Here is a 17844-nt window from a genome sequence, read left to right on the forward strand (position 1 = left end):
CCTGCCACTGAACAGTAGAAACAGGAAAACTCACATGTGTTTGCTGATACTGATATGACTTGGGCTGTAGCATTACTCAGCATTTTTGCTTCTCCGCCCCAAATCCACTTATTTAAAAGGGCTTTGAGGCTGTGACGCATTGGGGACGTGCTCTACGTGCCCCTTAGTTAAATCCTCTTTTCTTTCATTCAAAGTGGCTGAGAATGAGGAAGAAGGAAGTCTGAAAAGGACTGAACGGATAGAATGGAAGCGGGAGGTGGAATCTGAGGAACAGAAGCAAGAAGAAGAGCTGGAGGAGGGGGCCAGTTGTCAGCTGTGCTCTGCCTCACAAGCCTGCCCATAAAACTCAGCCAATAGCAGAGTGAGTGGGCAGGGCTATAGCCGTTCCCCATCCCAGCCTCTGCTGCATCATATGCAAGCGCATTATATGCAGCTTGACTTCATAGGCCGAGGAGAGTCAGACATTGCTATAGCGCTGGGAGGGAACACCCCTACGTGCCGGCTTCTCGTTTTACAGTTAACCACCGTTGCTTCTGGGCTCAAATTGTTTTTCCTGCCTCACTGGAAAGGATCGTAAGATTTTATCTTCTTTCTTCTGTTGCTTTTTCACCAAATAAGGTGAAGCAGAATGATAGCGGCACAGCTTCTGGCCTACTACTTCACTGAACTGAAGGATGATCAGGTCAAAAAGGTGAGTTTCATCATTTGTCTTAACCAGTGCTTCTCATATGCATCCTAGTTTGCCCTTTGCGAGCGTTTTGTGAGCTCTTCGAGGCGCATGACAACAGGTGACAGAGGCCTGCATTTTAGATTAGAGGGTCGTGAGATGCGCCTCGTCTCACGTCTCTCCGGCTGCAGCTTCTACGTCACTCGGCGTGCGACGGCGAGGATGAGAGGACGAGGTATACCCTTGCAAGTGACGACACAGGCCGTCGGGTCTATGCTGCAGTGTCCTTGAAAGCAGGATGTGGGGTGTCAGGGAGCTGCCATGAACAGAGGAACGGTTTTTTTTTGTGCCTCTATGTGAACGTGCTCATTGGAGAGTATGTCTCTGTGTGGGGGAAGGTGGTGGTGAGCATCTAAAGCCCACCCTCCCCCGCAGGAAGAGTGTTGGGTTACAACAGCTGACTGACGGCGTGTCTTTGCCAGAGTTTTGACAGTGTTTGAATGCAGTTCCGGAGGGAGGGAAAGATGTGTAAACAGAACGGGACTGCGTGTATGCACACGTCTGTGTGTCTCGCTTTGAGGATATGCAGGCTTTATATTTTAACGCTGTGTCAGTAAAAAAAAAGGGTGGTTTTTAAAATACCATTTTAAACGTGGTTACTAGATGAAGGACTGAGAAATACTCTAAAATGAGGACATGGTGTCTAGTTAATATATTCAGTATTAACATTTCCAATAAATATTAAACCTAATTATGTATTAATATGATCAGATACTAATATTTTTAGGAAAGAATAAATACCCCATTTTAAATAAATAGTAATGACAAGTAATGACAAATAGTAGTGAGTGACACGAAATGAAATGAAATCCATCCTATGTGACTCAGCTTTTCACCTGGGTGCTGCTCTCTCTGATAAGAGCTTTATGACCATGGATGTCATACATTTTGATTATAACAGAAGATATATTACAAGAAGTCTATGAATATTGCATACAGAAGATATATGCTCTTCTTAGCATATTTAAAGCCACCATTCACCTCACCCTCATTTAGACTGTTTTGGCAGCTTTATCTGATATTTTTTAAGAGGAAGTTGGATGTTACTCATGCCAGTTACACAATGACTCTCCTAAGAGTGTGTTTTAACAAACCAAATTCAAGAACTAAAAGAGATTGTGGTGATCTTTATGCAGAAATGTCATAGACATTTTGCTGGCAAATGATGTTCCTTAAATATGGAATATTTGTAAGTAATGGATTCATAAAAATAAATGGTAACACTTTCAAAAACGGTTCTGTCATTAATGAATAACTACACAGGAACAAATGAGTAACACACTATTAACATTCTAGTAATTAATATTAACTAACAATAAACTCTGATTAACGAATGAGTAAGTAATAGCGCTCAGTTAAATGTGCTAGGTATTAGCTAACATTAGCTAATCAATAACTATTATTATTTTCATACCTCCCAGAGGACTTCTAAGAACTATACAGGTTCATAATTAACATAAATAATGCATAATTAATTCTAAAGTGAAGATCATGGTAATGACTCAAGTATTACCAAATCCTTCAGAAGGAATTAATAATTATTTGGATCAGTATTCTAAAGTGAAAAACATGATAACTCTCTAGTATTGACTTAAGTTATTGTAAGCTTTTGAGGTTTTTGTAAAGTTTTGGATAGTGTTACTACATCCTTCTAAAGGAATTACTAATCATTTGGATCCGTATTCTAAAGTGAAGATCATGGTAACCCACTAATAATGACTCAAGTGTTACCAAATCCATCAGAAGGAATTACTATCCAAACCTTACAAAAACGTCAAGCTTGAATTACCTCAGTATTGACTAGGGAGCTGTTGCATTTTTAATAACTTTTAAAACTGTTATATTTTTATGTGTGTTCCATTACACCACAGGTAAGACTCCGGAAGTCTAGGCCACGTTCACACAGCAGCAGAAAACGGTTACAAAATACATTTTGAGGACTCACGACAACCGCATTATCGGAAAACCCGCGCTGTGTGAACGGAAAAGCACTGGACAACTAGTTGTCAGTCACGTCATACAGTGCTAGAGAGACGCTCTGCTAAGAGGTTTTGTGTTTGGTTTTAACTTACATCGACGGAGATATGAGATGTGTGTCATCAGAAGTTTTCTATGTTCTCCACCGGAGCGGCTCCCGTCAGTTTTGTGTTCTATGTGCGTATTGCGTGACTAAAGACTGGCGCAAATTCAAATCTGCCGTGTCATGCGCGAGACATGGGACAATTATTTACGGGACTCACTCGCGCATTTAAATGCGGTTGTCATTGCTGACAACTTTATTGTATACGTAGCATACAGAGCTATATCAAATTTAAAAATATTTTTATAGTAAATGACTAAAATTGTAGCCTATAAATAAATAATAGGTCACAAAAGGTCATGGTAAATGACCTCTAAAATAACACCTTCTCTACTTAGCAACAGCAGCATCAAAACTACTACTAAATTATATGGCCCACATAAGACCTAAAGTACCCTGTAATATTCCTATTAAAGTACTTATTAACCTATAGGCCAATATTGCACATTTTCGTCATAGCCTACTTAAAAGCAACAGGTGTATCCCAAACTACAGCACATAAAGAGCAACACTTTGTATGCTAATGTAAATAATTATTCCATCAATGGCATCACACCATAGAGGCCAGCCTAAATCTCTCAAAGCCTGTAACCACACTAGAGTTAAAGACTTAATCATGAATCAGCATAAGAGCAGGTCTGCAGGTGCTCATGTTTACAGATTTAATTCACTCTCGTTCCATTAGACTTCCGTGAAACATCTTCCACTAGCCGTTTTTCTGATGAATATCATCTGTGTTTATAAACGGTATTTCCCATATTCAGGTAGGCTATGTCTGCATAGTCTAGGCCATGGCGGGCCGGCCCACCACCCGCCACACACGCAGTCACAGAGAGGGAGCGAGCTAGAGACCTTGCGTGTGTGTTAGGGGTGGGAGAAAAAATCGATCCATCGATGCATCGCGATTCTCTCTCCAACGATTCTGGATCGATTCTGAGAATTCCAGAATCGATTCTGAGCTTAGTTTTTAACCAGATGTGCGATGACGTTGAGTTTGCTTTAGAAACACCCGTATTCTGCTTGCTTCCAATTCCTCACACACATACACCACTCGAACCTTCCGTAAAATAATCTTTCATAAAGTTCGGAAAGGTTGAAGCGAATTACAAGGACATTCACAGGCTTCATTGCACAGGATACGCTGTGAGAGACGCGCGCTTTCTTTGATGTTACACTTGAAGTGTGCTGTCTCGCCCGGGTAGATAAAGAATCGTTCTGGAATCGGATCGTGACTCCCAGAATCGGATCGGATCGTGAGGTGACCAAAGATTCCCACCCCTAGTGTGTGTGCTAGTGTGCGCGTGTCTCACGGGATGATGTTAGGAAGTGATATTCAGCTTGCTACATTTTAATGATTACAGTAGTTAAAACAGCTAAACTTCAACATTTTAGCTGTAAAATGCCACAGTAGCTAATAGTAAGAAATATGTTGTGCTTTTACTTTTAAAAATGTTGGTAACGTTACAGTTAATCCTTACAAACTTTGAAGATTTTAAATACAGAAGTTACATTTGTAATGGTGTAGCCTATTTTCATTTAGATGTGGTATTATTATTTGTGCAGTAGCTAAGATTAATTACTGCATAAATTAATTAAGATTATTAAGTAATACATTCATTTTAAGACAGCATGGAATAGATTGTATAATGCTGTTAGCTATAATTTGGATGGTATAGTATCAGCCACAATTAAAGTCTTGTGACACATGCCTGGTGGCAGGCGTTATTGTTGTTGTTGTCGAGTTTCCGCGCGCCGATTGCCTTGGGCCGGGCCTAGACAAAGTCCAGGGCCGTTTTTTAGTCCCAGTCCGTCCCTGGTCTAGGCCAATAAGGCCACATTTCAAGGACACATTATAACCTCACAAGTGACAGGCAATGACCACATTCATCATGTTCATCAATATTGATTACTAACAAACACCTGGGTGCTTTAGGAAAATGGGGTCAAAGGTCATTGTTTAGGGTATTTTGAATAATCGCCATTAAAAAATTTAGGGCCAGTGTGATTTTTTTAAGGTCTTTAAAAGAAGTCTCACATGCATGCTCAATGCTGTATTGATTTGGTCTAAAATACTAAATTACAGTAATATTGTAAAATAATATTACAAAATTTAAAATGTACCTTCTTTTTTATTTTAATCTATTTAAAATATAATTTAGGCCCCTATTCCTGAATTTTCAGCAGCCATTATGCTAGTCTTCAGTGTAATTGAAGAAATCATTATTATCCTCTCAAAAATCATTTCAACATGTTAAAACAGCTGTGTAGCTTAATATTTTTGTGGAAACCATGATAAAAAAAAATATTTGTAGGATTAGAAAGTTCAAGAACTGCCTTCATTTGAAATAGAATTTCTGTAACAAAATAAAAGTCCCTTTTTACCAGTTTTTTTTTATTGTGTGTCCATTTGTGTAGATTGACAAATACTTGTATGCCATGCGGTTCTCTGACGAGACACTGCGCGACATCATGTCCCGCTTCCGAAGGGAAATGGAGAACGGACTGGCACGAGACACCAACCCGACAGCTACCGTCAAGATGCTGCCCACCTTTGTAAGGTCCATTCCTGATGGTTCAGGTGAGCTTGTCTTTTTTCTTTTATCTTTTTTATTTATTTTTTTCACATATAAATTCACATCAAAAGCAGATTTTTATCTGGCCAAATAAGTCCAAATGCTTGCTTTGGAAATCAACGTGAAAGGAACATGCCAAATATACAAATATAGCATGGAATAAGAATCTGCCTGGGCTTCCCTCACAAGTTAGTGTCAAGCAAACTGTGGTGTCTACAATTCTGACCGTCAGGGCAAATCAGTCTCAAAAAGAAACTTCAGCTTCCTTCATTGCACTTCTTTTGAAACGAAAATCATTGAATCATCAGATGCTTAAATTTGAATTAGTTTATGCTTTCATTGAAACACGTACTGCCCTCAGAGATACAATTGCATGTTATAATGTGAGTTTAGGGTAACTTCTAGCCTGACTTCGTCATACTCATATTCTAGTCAGAATGTGAGTCTGATACTGCTTCATAGGGCTTTGATTATGAGGCGTGTCTTAACCGAACCAGGGAAAAAAAAAACTCTGCACTCAATTGGATAGACCTACAACCAATGAGAGCAACGCAGTAAGTCAACTACTTTGCATAGCACAGTTGTCAACTACAGAACTCAAATGCACGCACGCTGGAAGAAGTAAAATAACGAGTGTTGCTTCTTTTACTTGGCCCTCCATGAGTGCGACCAAAGGAGAAACCACAACGACCACAGGGTTTTCATTGCGTCCCATATCTTAGTTACCATCGGAGCCAGCTGATAAATTAAACTTTTGCCGAATCCCATAGGAAGGACGGCAAACAAACACATCTTTCCGATCGACAAATGCCTTGATTGCAGTTCTATGTTCGTCTTTTAAAATGAATGCACTGTCGATTTCTTTTACAACGGACGCGATAGCGGAATCTCTACATCTCAGTACTCCAGCGGCAGTCATCTGTGAGGGAAACCAGTTCTACCCAAGCGCTCTTTGATAACGTGAGGATTACGTCCCTGCAGATCATCTGTCCATCACATAGACAGTAAAAGAAAGGGTCCATCATCGTATAAAGCCCGCCCTGGCAATTTGATTGGCCCGACGATTTCGGAACCGATCATAATTACTCCTCAATGGAGGGAGTCCAGACCGAACTTCCCGATCAAAAAATGTTGTGGGCGGGGTTCGGGCTGGCATCCAGGCTAGGTAACTTCCAATCTCAGAAGGAATTCATTAAAAGCTTTTTGTAAGTTGTCAAGAAAACTAGTTTAACTAGTATTGCTGCAAGTGTAGATTTCCCGTAGCACAAAAAGCTAGCGTTAGCGATGTTATTGAACTTTCGGATAAACCATTTGATTATTCCATTTTTAAAACGCATATGCAGTAGGCCTTCTACTGCAGCCTTCTACTGCACATTTTTACTCGTTCCCCAAGAATTTGCATGAAGGCTAAGTAATGGTTACATTTTAAAATCACAATCTGGTTACATTCTTTTAAATAGCCTTTACTGTTCAAACTTAACCATAGCATATGGAGAATCTACTACTGAGTGGTCACAATATTGAACCATTTTTCCCTGTGCCACAACACATTCAGAGATGCATCGATGTGTGGTGCTCAAGCTTTTCTACATGACCTGCAGCATCCAATCAAAAGCATTAGGTTACATCACAGATTATATGAGCTGTAATCCCAGTCAGATTGCAATGTGAAAGTTGATTTAAATGCATTTTGTTAGCATCCCTACTACGATATGTTTTGCAAGGCAGCTTTATTCTAGTTAAGGATGGCAGATTCACTGCTCTTGTACCAACAAAGTAATTCAATGCAATTATGACAGCATGGACATAAACAAATCGGATCGATTTTGTGCCCACATCAATTATCCATCCATCACTGCAATATGTAGCATAGTATTGTATATAGCATATATATATATATATATATATATATATATATATATATATATATATAAAGTCCAGAATAACTTGTCAAGAGCAGCTTCCTGGTCCTAAAGTACTGGACAGTATAAACAATTCTATAGGCTGACCTATTAACCTCTCAATGATAAAATGCCTGAGTGTTTATAGCAAGTCTGTGCCAAACACTCACCTGCATTTGAAAGAATTCTGGTGATTAGATTTCTTGTGGTTTGCTGTAATTTTACATGTTATAAAACAAATAATATCTGAGATTTAATCCTTTTCTAGTGAAATAGAGCATAAAATAGTTTCAGTCTCGCTTTACTGTACGTAACCTTTTATATGTGGACTCTTCTGTCCTTTAAACAATAAAGTTTTCCAGGAATGGCTAAATATGTAGTTTAATGGCATATTATATAAAATAAAAAGTAATCAAAAGAATACATTTAAGTTGCTGAAACCTTTTTGATATGTATCCCTTTCATACGCTTAACATTTTACTGTAGTAACCTGGAACTCCAGTTATCTGACCTTTCCAGTTGATGCTCAGTTTACAGTATTAAAAATCTTCACACTCTCAGACACCTTATATCCAGCCTAGAAACAGAAGACAGCCGGAAGAAAAAAAGAAAGCCATTTGATTTTCAGCGTTGCTTGGCAACAAGCACTGCACATAAAATCGACAATCCTGACACGTTGAGGAGCCTCAAAAAACAAGAAAGACGGTTATAGAGAGCATTTTTAGACTAATGCAAACATCTCTTGCCATTCCTCTTTCTCTGTTTAATCTAAGGCATAAACAGACTTCTTTTCAGTATTTTACTATAGACATTTTGTGAAGAATCTGTTCCTAAGAATTCAAGGCTAAGTGGGTTTTCTCGCTGTGAGAGTGGTGCCTGAGTTGATTTGTCTACGTCTTTGGCCAACTCAGTAAAGCATTCCAGATTAAGCCCCCTTGGTCACGACCAAAATAAATGCTGATGCGCAGTCTCACCATCACAAGAATGGTACACTATACCCATGCAGTGAAGTTTCAGCCAATGTGTCATATGGATAACAGCAGCAGTAACTTAATAAAGCAATTTCCAAAAGGAGAACATTCTTACTAGTTTAATGTTACATGTATCAAGTATCAAAATGAAAATTTTAGTGTTTGCTCACACTCGTGTGTCATTGTGGCTGAACTATTATTTTTTTTTTTATCAAGTCAAGTCACCTTTATTTACTGTATATAGCGCTTTATACAGTACAGATTGTTTTAAAGCAGCTTTACAGTGATAAACAGGAACATAACGTAAAGCAGCTCTAAAAAGACAATAGTAAACAGTCATTATTCAGTTGAAATCAGTTCAGTGTTGATTCAGTTCGGTTCAATAACTGTAAAGTTAATCAATTATGAAATGAGTTCAACTCAGCTATAAAGCAGCTCTGCAGAAAACAGTGATGTATCATCAAAACAGTAATATTGCTGAATATTAAGTGCTAAATATTTGTGAACTCTCGTCTTCATACTTCATTAATTTTGATGATTTCTTTAATTCACTTACAGAAAAGGGAGATTTCATTGCCCTGGATCTGGGCGGCTCTAATTTCCGGATTCTGCGGGTGAAAGTGTCTCATGAGAAGAAACAGACAGTGCAGATGGAAAGTCAGATATATGAGACTCCAGAGGACATCATCCATGGCAGTGGATCACGGGTATGTGACCAGTTCTTCATCCACCTGAAACCATAAACAACCCATTTTTGTCACTATATAGCAAATCTTGAAAATATGTGTGGAATATAGTATAGAGTATATACATGAATATTGAACTTATTTAGTCTTCTTTAACAACCGATATGTTTGGGGTCTGAGAGATGAAGAATTTGCATTCAAACATTTTGTGTAATGTCATATAGTCTATTGTAAGTTAGACGGCTTAAATAGTGTTTTGATCTTCGGTCCAAGTCATACAGCTTTTGCCTATAATCTTACTCGTCTCCATTCTGTGCATGCTCATTATTTCTTGCAGATGTTTGACCATGTTGCAGAATGTCTTGGAGACTTCATGGAGAAACAAAAAATTAAAGACAAGAAGCTTCCTGTGGGTTTCACGTTCTCATTCCCTTGTTTACAAAGCAAGCTGGATGAGGTAATGTAGCATTCAATTCTATTAGGTTAACAAAGCAGTTTGTAAACTCAATTTACACAACTGAGAATTTTTTTAATATTTTTTTTTTATTGAATCCTGCCTACATATTTATGACACCTTATTTGTTACTATTGTATGAATGCAGGCTGTTTTGGTGACATGGACGAAACGCTTCAAGGCCAGTGGGGTGGAGGGAATGGATGTAGTAAAGCTTCTAAATAAAGCCATCAAAAAACGTGGGGTGAGTCTTATCAACCTTTACTTTTTTTGGATGTGGATGGTATACAGGTGGATATTATTTTTATGAGGGATTTAATGGTGTAATGATTCACTTACAGGACTATGATGCAGATATCATGGCTGTTGTCAATGACACTGTTGGAACTATGATGACTTGTGGCTTTGATGACCAGCGCTGTGAAGTCGGTATTATTATTGGTAAAAAAAACCCCATCTCTTTCTAGTTTCTGTTTTATGTGACATTGCCCCTATAGACTCTTAAATAGAAGTGTTGTAGAGTTGCAGAATTGTAGAGTTGAAATGCCCAATTGAATCATATATATATATATATATATATATATATATATATATATATATATATATCAATTTGTTATCTGTAAGACTGTAAAAATAACATCCCTCAGATGGAAAGTAAATACCACAAATATATTTGATATTCTAAATATGCTCAATCAAAGCTTGTGGATTCATGAACACCTCACCTGCGATGGCATTTGCTGCTGTGATCCCTTCAGGTACCGGCACTAATGCATGTTACATGGAGGAGCTCAGACACATTGACCTGTTGGAGGGAGATGAAGGCAGGATGTGTATTAATACTGAATGGGGGGCATTTGGAGACGACGGCACATTGGAGGATATCCGAACTGAGTTTGACAGGGAGATCGACCGCGGGTCCCTCAACCCCGGCAAGCAATTGTAAGCCACATAATTTCAAAAGCTCTCAAAAAGCTTATTTTAACACAACTTTTGAGGTGGTTAAGGTGTGTGTTGGATGTTCTCAGGTTTGAGAAGATGGTCAGTGGGATGTACATGGGTGAGCTGGTGCGGCTGATCCTGGTCAAGATGGCTAAAGAAGGCATGCTGTTTGAGGGCCGCATCACCCCAGAGCTGCTTACAAAGGGAAAAATTGAAACCAAGCATGTTTCTGCAATTGAGAAGTGAGTCGTCATTTGTTTCATTACCAGTCTTTTTTTAATTCATTCCGTAATGACCATAAATAAGATTCATTTTTATTTGGTTCAGATTTATTTTTATTAATGGAAGAACTTTCACTAGTGGACTAAAATTAAAGCTAAAACAACTGGACTTTGAAAATCATGATATTTCCAACCTTACAACAGTACCACTTTTTCTCTAGGAGCAAAGAGGGACTTACCAAAGCCAAGGAGATTTTAACACGCTTGGGTGTAGAGCCATCTGAAGATGACTGCATTGCCGTACAGCATGTTTGCGCTATTGTCTCTTTTCGCTCTGCTAATCTAATTGCTGCCACTCTGGGTGCAATCCTCACACGTCTCAAGGACAATAAGAGCGCCCCGCGCCTCCGCACCACAGTGGGCATTGATGGATCCCTATACAAGATGCACCCACAGTGAGTATTACATTCAGATCATCAGGTTAAAATGTGACTCATCAGTAATAGTTTAGTAAGTCATCATAGAACATCTTGGGAATAAATCTGCAGGTGCATGTGACACTCTGAGCGAGCACTGAACCCTCCTGAGGCCCCCTGAGACAAAGAGGAGTTCTATTAATATACATTGAGTAGGTTTCCATAGGGGCAGCTGTGCCTATATTTGTTGTGACACTCTGGACATACTCATTGACTTTATCTGGACACTAAACTGGACGTTAAAGGTCACAGAGAGATTAGTTGAAAGATTAGAGAAGTGGATGATAAAATTAAGGCTGATATCAATTCTATGGCACCTATTTACAACAATTCACAGGCCTCTTTGAATGTCAGAATAGTCTTTAAATAGAAAACCTGAAAGACACTGATAGCAGTGTTCTATACTTAGTGAAACTTAAAAGAGAGAGCAAATGATATGCTAAAGGACAGTGTGTTGCACAAGAACACTGGCCTTCAACCGCCTTTAACAATAATGCTCATAAGATGGACATTAGGGAAATTATCTTGGATATAAAGGCCTTAAAACATTTAACTGTTAAATATTACTTTGCTTGACATTTCATTTTTGCATCATACTGCGCTGCTTTTTCATTGTTTTTCTACGTAAACATGCGCTGTTTTAAAGGTTGAATTTAGCACTAGTAATAGGCGTTTTCGAATCTTTTGTTTCAAATCAGTGGTTCGGAGCATGTATCAAACTGCCAAAGTCATGTGATTTCATTAAACGAGGCTTAGTTAAGTCATAACTGTTTCGAAAAGTTAAACAATTTCAAGGGATCACCTTAGTCGGCGATCTCAGTGAACCCGTGAACCAGTGTTTAAATTTACCTGAACTCGGATCCATTTTATAAAGTTATAGACATTTGTAATGACACATTTGTATAATAAAAAAAAATAAGAGTATAGTTAATTGTCTCTTTTTGGCCTGACTAGCCACGCCCTCCATAAAACATAGCTACTTTCAAGAAAACCTTTCACGAAAACATTTGGAATTGGTTTGTAAAAGGTGTTTTTAATGCATGTTTAGCCTGAGTTTTCATTGCACATGTGGTCTAGCACATGTTTACAATAAAAAAATAGAAAAGCAGTGCAGTGGAATGCAAAAATGAGTTGTGAACCGAACATAAGGTTAAATATATTTGTATAATAATTATCTCTAAACTGCAAATTTCTGACAACCAGTATCCTGTTTCAGGCTTTAGGCAATATTGCTAGAGCAACAGTAATATTTATTCAACACTTAAAAAAATTAAGTTAATATTGCTTAACTTACATTTTAGACACCATACCATACCATCGCTCCATCAACGAATATCTATATATAATCTATAATAAACCACAGGCCACAGAGGAATTCAAAGAAAGTCAATGAAGTAGTGTTTCATTCCTCAATGAATTAGTTTTCTGAACGAATCTGTTGAGTGAATGATTTATAACGGTGTACTTAAAATGTCGTAGTGTGTAGACGACAATATTGTCAAAACGATCCCAGTTAACACGGATCCGGAAAAACTATTAAATACAGTGAGCATGCCAGGCCAGTAGTTGGCGATGACACTTTGTAAAGAAACACTACACGCCTATAGACTGAAAACGTCATATGCATGCACATGACGTAACAATTTTTACGAATTTCACGCCTTTTTGTAGTTTACATGGAGACGTATAAAAAACTGTCACTTTGAAACATGTTTTCAAAAGTTAATGGTTCAATGAATCAAAGACAGTCACATGTTGCCATCCACTGGTGTAATGTAACCTACAGAATGAATCAGTCAAAAAAAAAACCTCCTGAGACCAAAAGCCCTATCATGTGCATGTCTAGATTGTGCAGTGATATCTCATCATTTGAACCCACAATCCTCTGTTTCTGCCAGGTATTCCCGGCGCTTGCACAAAACTGTGCGTCGTCTAGTGCCAGAGTCTGATGTCCGCTTCTTGCTCTCTGAGAGTGGAAGCGGCAAAGGAGCTGCACTGGTAACAGCCTGGGCTTACAGGTTGTCCGATCAGACACGTCAGATTGCAGAGACGCTGGAAGAGTTCCGGCTGACCAAAGACCAACTGCTGGAGGTGAAAAAGAGGATGAGAACTGAGATCCAGAATGGACTGAGCAAGAATACTCAAAACACAGCCACCGTCAAGATGCTGCCCACCTATGTGCGGAGTACCCCTGATGGATCAGGTAAGAAATCTACAGTTATATGGACTATTTTCAGACAACTGGAATCCAAGATATGCAGTGATCCCCAGATACAATCTGTAATTCCCTCACTGAAAATAAAATGCAATGTCATAATCACATTCAGCCAAATGCGGTCATGCGTCATCTTAGAAACCCACCTGCTCCCCTGCTATGACCAGATTAAATTCTCTTTATCCCTGTTGAATAGCATCATTATATAATAGTATAATCCCTGGTTTACTCAATACAGACAGACACAGACATGGTTTTAAGGTGAGTTAAACTCAAGTGTTTTAAAATGCAGCCCCGTTAAGAATAGTACATGCAGGTGTGTTCACATATCAATATTGAGCAAATGAGCAGAAAATTCACAACCTTCTGCATTCACAATTATAGCAATAAAATGAAAGGATGGCACAGGAACTGTCTTTCTTCTGTTTTATTCCTCTCATTCTTATCCATCTTTCGTCTTCCATCATTATTTTAATAATTTTTTGTTTGCAGCAGGATTCATGACTTCTCCTTATTTCTGTATTTTTTCTTTTATCCAGAAAATGGAGACTTTTTGGCTCTGGATCTTGGAGGTACAAACTTCAGAGTGCTTTTGGTCAAGATTCGCAGTGGCAAGAGACGAACTGTGGAGATGCATAATAAAATATACGCCATTCCCATAGAAGTAATGCAAGGAACCGGAGAGGAGGTGTGTAGTCACAATGGCATATTTAGTTAAAAGACTTGATATAAAAAAAAAATATATATATATATATATATAGCATATGCTATCGTTCAAAAGTGGGGTCAGTAAGATATTTTTTTATTTAGAAAGAAATGAATACCTTTATTCAGCTAGGATGCATTAAATTGAACAAAATGACAGCAAAGACTTAACATTGATACAGAAAATTCTATTTAAAAATTTTTTTTTTTTACAATATTACAGTATTTTTCTGTATTTTTGTTCAAATAAATGCAGCCTTGGTGAGCATGAGAAACTTCTTTAAAAAAAATACATTTTTCATAATTCTACTGACCCCAAACTTTTAAACAGTAGTGTATGTACAGTGTGTGCTCTGTACAGTATGACACACAGATGGGAAAAGTGTGTTTTTAATAGTTAATGACTATAATTTGCATCTTTAAATAGAGACAATATTGCAACCCTAAATGATTTTAATTGTCACCTGCAGCTCTTTGATCACATTGTGTACTGCATATCTGACTTCCTGGATTATATGGGGATGAAGAACGCCCGTCTGCCTCTAGGATTTACCTTTTCCTTCCCCTGCAGGCAAACTAGTCTGGATGCGGTGAGCTGCCTGTTTGCCTTTTCTTTAAACTTTCTTTGCTCATCTATTGAATGAAATCCTGATGACTTTTTCATGCTTTGACGGATACAGGGAATTCTGGTAAATTGGACAAAGGGCTTTAAAGCCACAGACTGTGAAGGTGAAGATGTTGTCAGCCTCCTGAGAGATGGGATCAAGAGGAGAGAGGTGAGTTACAGTACTGTTACAAAAGTGAGAAGACGAGACATGATTTGATGGATTAATTCGTTTTTAAATCTAGATTTGATACTTGTTACTTTGACTGTGTATTACAGATGTGTGTATGTGATGATTTTTTTTGTATGCTATACTGTGCACAGGAGTTTGATTTGGACGTTGTAGCCGTAGTGAATGACACAGTGGGTACAATGATGACCTGTGCATATGAGGAACCCACTTGTGAGGTTGGGCTAATCGCAGGTAAATTCAGTATTATACTATGTATTACACACTCTAGTACAATGTGACAACAATTAATAAAATTAATTAATTTTTGAGTCTTTTAAACAGATTTGACTCAGCAGAGGATGCTAAGATATTTTCATTTGTGATTTTAGGAACGGGCAGCAATGCCTGCTACATGGAGGAAATGCAAAACATTGAGACGGTCGATGGATTGGAGGGCAGGATGTGTGTGAACATGGAGTGGGGAGGATTTGGAGATAATGGCTGCCTGGATGACATCAGGACTCAGTATGATAATGCTGTGGATGATCTCTCCCTCAATGCCGGCAAACAAAAGTGAGCAGTTTTACCCAGTCGAGTGTGAGGGGGATAAAAAAAGTTTCGAAAATAAATGGATGCAAATGTAGCGAGTGCAAATATGTCAGAAAGCTAGTCTTGAAGAATTGGTGAAATGAGGTGCTTACTGTTTGTATTGCTACTGTAATTTAAGAATGTAAATGCACAGTGTTAGTGCACATAAGAGAGTTGGAATTTGAGATTAGCCATAAATCCATAAAATCCTGAAAAGAAGAAGTGACCGTAAAAGTGACAGTTAAAACAGATTTCCATTTCAAATAAATACTGTTCTTTTGAACTTTCTATTCATCAAAGAATTAAAAAAAAATGTATCATGGTTTGCACACAAAAAACAACAACCTTGATAATAATAAATGTTCCCAAATCAGCATATTAGAATGATTTCTGAAAGGAGTAATGACTGGAGTAATGATGCTGAAAATTCATCACAGGATTAAATTGAACTTTAAAATACTTTCACAAAATTAGTGTTTATAATATTTCTGTATTGTTTTAGCAAATAAATGCAGCTTCGGTGAACATTAGAAACTTCTTTCAAAATCATTAAAAAAATATTTTAAATATTAAGTTTGTTTTTTCACTTTTAGATATGAGAAGATGTGCAGTGGCATGTACCTGGGTGAGATTGTGCGGAACATCTTGATTGACTTGACAAAGCGTGGCTTCCTCTTCAGAGGACAGATCTCTGAGACCCTGAAGACCAGGGGTATCTTCGAAACAAAGTTCCTTTCCCAAATTGAGAGGTACTACAGCATTTTCTTCGATTATTTTGCCACGTTTCATCGTGAAAACCAGACATACTGGAATGCTGTTTATATAGGCCTACATTTTTATATTGTTTACTTCAGATTGGTTTAACATGCTGTTTCTTCCCTCTAGTGACCGTTTGGCGCTACTGCAAGTGAGGTCCATTCTGCAGCATCTGGGCTTGGACAGCACATGCGATGACAGTATTATCGTCAAAGAAGTGTGCGGAGCCGTTTCCCGCCGAGCAGCTCAGCTCTGTGGAGCGGGAATGGCTGCTGTTGTAGACAAAATCCGGGAGAACCGTAGCCTGGACCATCTGGACATCACAGTTGGGGTGGATGGCACCCTGTACAAGCTCCATCCACAGTAAGTGCCTGCAGAAAGGATGTATTTATGATTCCATACAGTACACATTCTTTGTGAAATCTGACCTATCCTCTCCTTCTCTTCAGTTTTTCACGGATAATGCATCAAACTGTGAAGGAGCTCGCCCCCAAGTGCAACGTCACCTTCCTTCTCTCAGAAGACGGAAGCGGGAAAGGTGCCGCCTTGATCACTGCTGTTGGGTGCCGCCTGCGCCAGCAAGAACAAAAGAGCTGAACCCTTCATCGAACAAGTCCTCAATCCACTCTCTAGCTCTCCCGGAGCATATACATTTCCACTCGCAGCTGTGACTCGGCTCTCATTCACCACAATCCGGCACATCCTTTTACTCATTCCCAGAGCTGTGACCCCTTTGCTTTGTAATTCACTCCTAGGCCTACATGTTCCTGTCAGCCTTTTCTCTGTGTATGTCTATGTGTGTTGTTAGGGGTTGATCTATCTGTGTCCACCCAAACTATATAAAGATGTTCTTTAAGATGTTAAACTGTGGTTAAAGTATTTATGGATGTATATTGGAAAAAGGGAAGAAATGTATACATTAAAGTTGCAAACATTAAAGTTAAGATATTTGACCAAGTATATGAAGATATTATTTATTTTATTTTTATAGTTGATGGAAGACGCAACAGGAATGGATACCTAAAGGAAAGAAAGGTCCTTTTTTGAGAAGATGCCAAGCTAATTCCAAACCTCTGCGTACTGTCATTTGTCTGTGGCAATTTTTTGTGTTGTAAATATTGCAAAACATTTGAGAAACGTTTGCTCCACATTGGTATTGTCATGGCTGAAGTGAAGAAGACGTACAAGTTCAGTCTCGCAGTCACAGCTGCCTTCCTGCATAATTCAAGCCCCTTATACTTGTCGCCATACAAATGAACGACAGAAAACCTATTGCCTTTGCAGATCCACCCCTTCTGAAATAGTCTTATCCCCTCATACTCGAAGACTTTAGCAGATTGTATCATGCGTATTGCTTTTGTCAGATTTTTGCTGTGTGTGTGTGCAGATATGCGTATTATCTGTACTGATTCAGTAAATGTCCCTCGGTGTGCTCTGGCTGGTTATTTGTGAGTGATCCTGTGTAGTTCTCATGTGAGTGAATCTGTGTAGTGGCTCAGAAATCTTCTGATGAATGCATGCCTTATTTGGTAACTAAGGTCTAGCATTCACTGATTTTGTACTATTTCATAGTTGCACTATATAAATAGATGTTCCTGGATAAACCTATAGGAGAAAACCATAAAAATATTTTAATCAACTGAAATTGTGTTCTGTGGTTTCCTTCTTGGTTGCCCAAACAATGTAGCATTAGTTTGTTCAGTATTTACATCCTGTGTGATCATTTTATGTGCAATAAAAAAAAATATCCTGAAATATATATATATAAAGAGA

At 38.4% G+C, this 17844-nt stretch overlaps 1 protein-coding gene across 1 annotated transcript; it reads left to right on the plus strand.

The window, feature by feature from the left end:
• Positions 1–250: 250 nt before the first annotated feature.
• On the plus strand, positions 251–17716 carry hk1 (hexokinase 1). The gene is made up of 18 exons (XM_056257191.1): positions 251–691; positions 5223–5385; positions 8811–8959; positions 9276–9395; positions 9541–9636; positions 9734–9833; positions 10151–10334; positions 10421–10576; positions 10777–11010; positions 12930–13234; positions 13786–13934; positions 14422–14541; positions 14632–14727; positions 14880–14979; positions 15117–15300; positions 15909–16064; positions 16201–16434; positions 16521–17716. The coding sequence occupies exons 1-18, from the start codon at positions 629–631 to the stop codon at positions 16666–16668; spliced, it is 2757 nt and encodes a 918-aa protein (XP_056113166.1). The 5' UTR covers positions 251–628; the 3' UTR covers positions 16669–17716.
• Positions 17717–17844: the final 128 nt, after the last annotated feature.

Source organism: Rhinichthys klamathensis, unplaced genomic scaffold (genome assembly GCF_029890125.1).
Source record: "Rhinichthys klamathensis goyatoka isolate OS25496 unplaced genomic scaffold, OSU_Roscu_1.1 h1tg000135l_1, whole genome shotgun sequence".
NCBI lineage: Eukaryota > Metazoa > Chordata > Actinopteri > Cypriniformes > Leuciscidae > Rhinichthys > Rhinichthys klamathensis.

Excerpts from the sequence above, each read along its gene's own strand:
- hk1 (XM_056257191.1), top strand. The coding sequence starts at position 629 with ATGATAGCGGCACAGCTTCTGGCCTACTACTTCACTGAACTGAAGGAT. Across the intron at positions 8,960-9,275 it reads TCCATGGCAGTGGATCACGG|ATGTTTGACCATGTTGCAGA; the intron begins GTATGTGACCAG and ends TATTTCTTGCAG. Across the intron at positions 14,542-14,631 it reads GGCAAACTAGTCTGGATGCG|GGAATTCTGGTAAATTGGAC; the intron begins GTGAGCTGCCTG and ends TGACGGATACAG.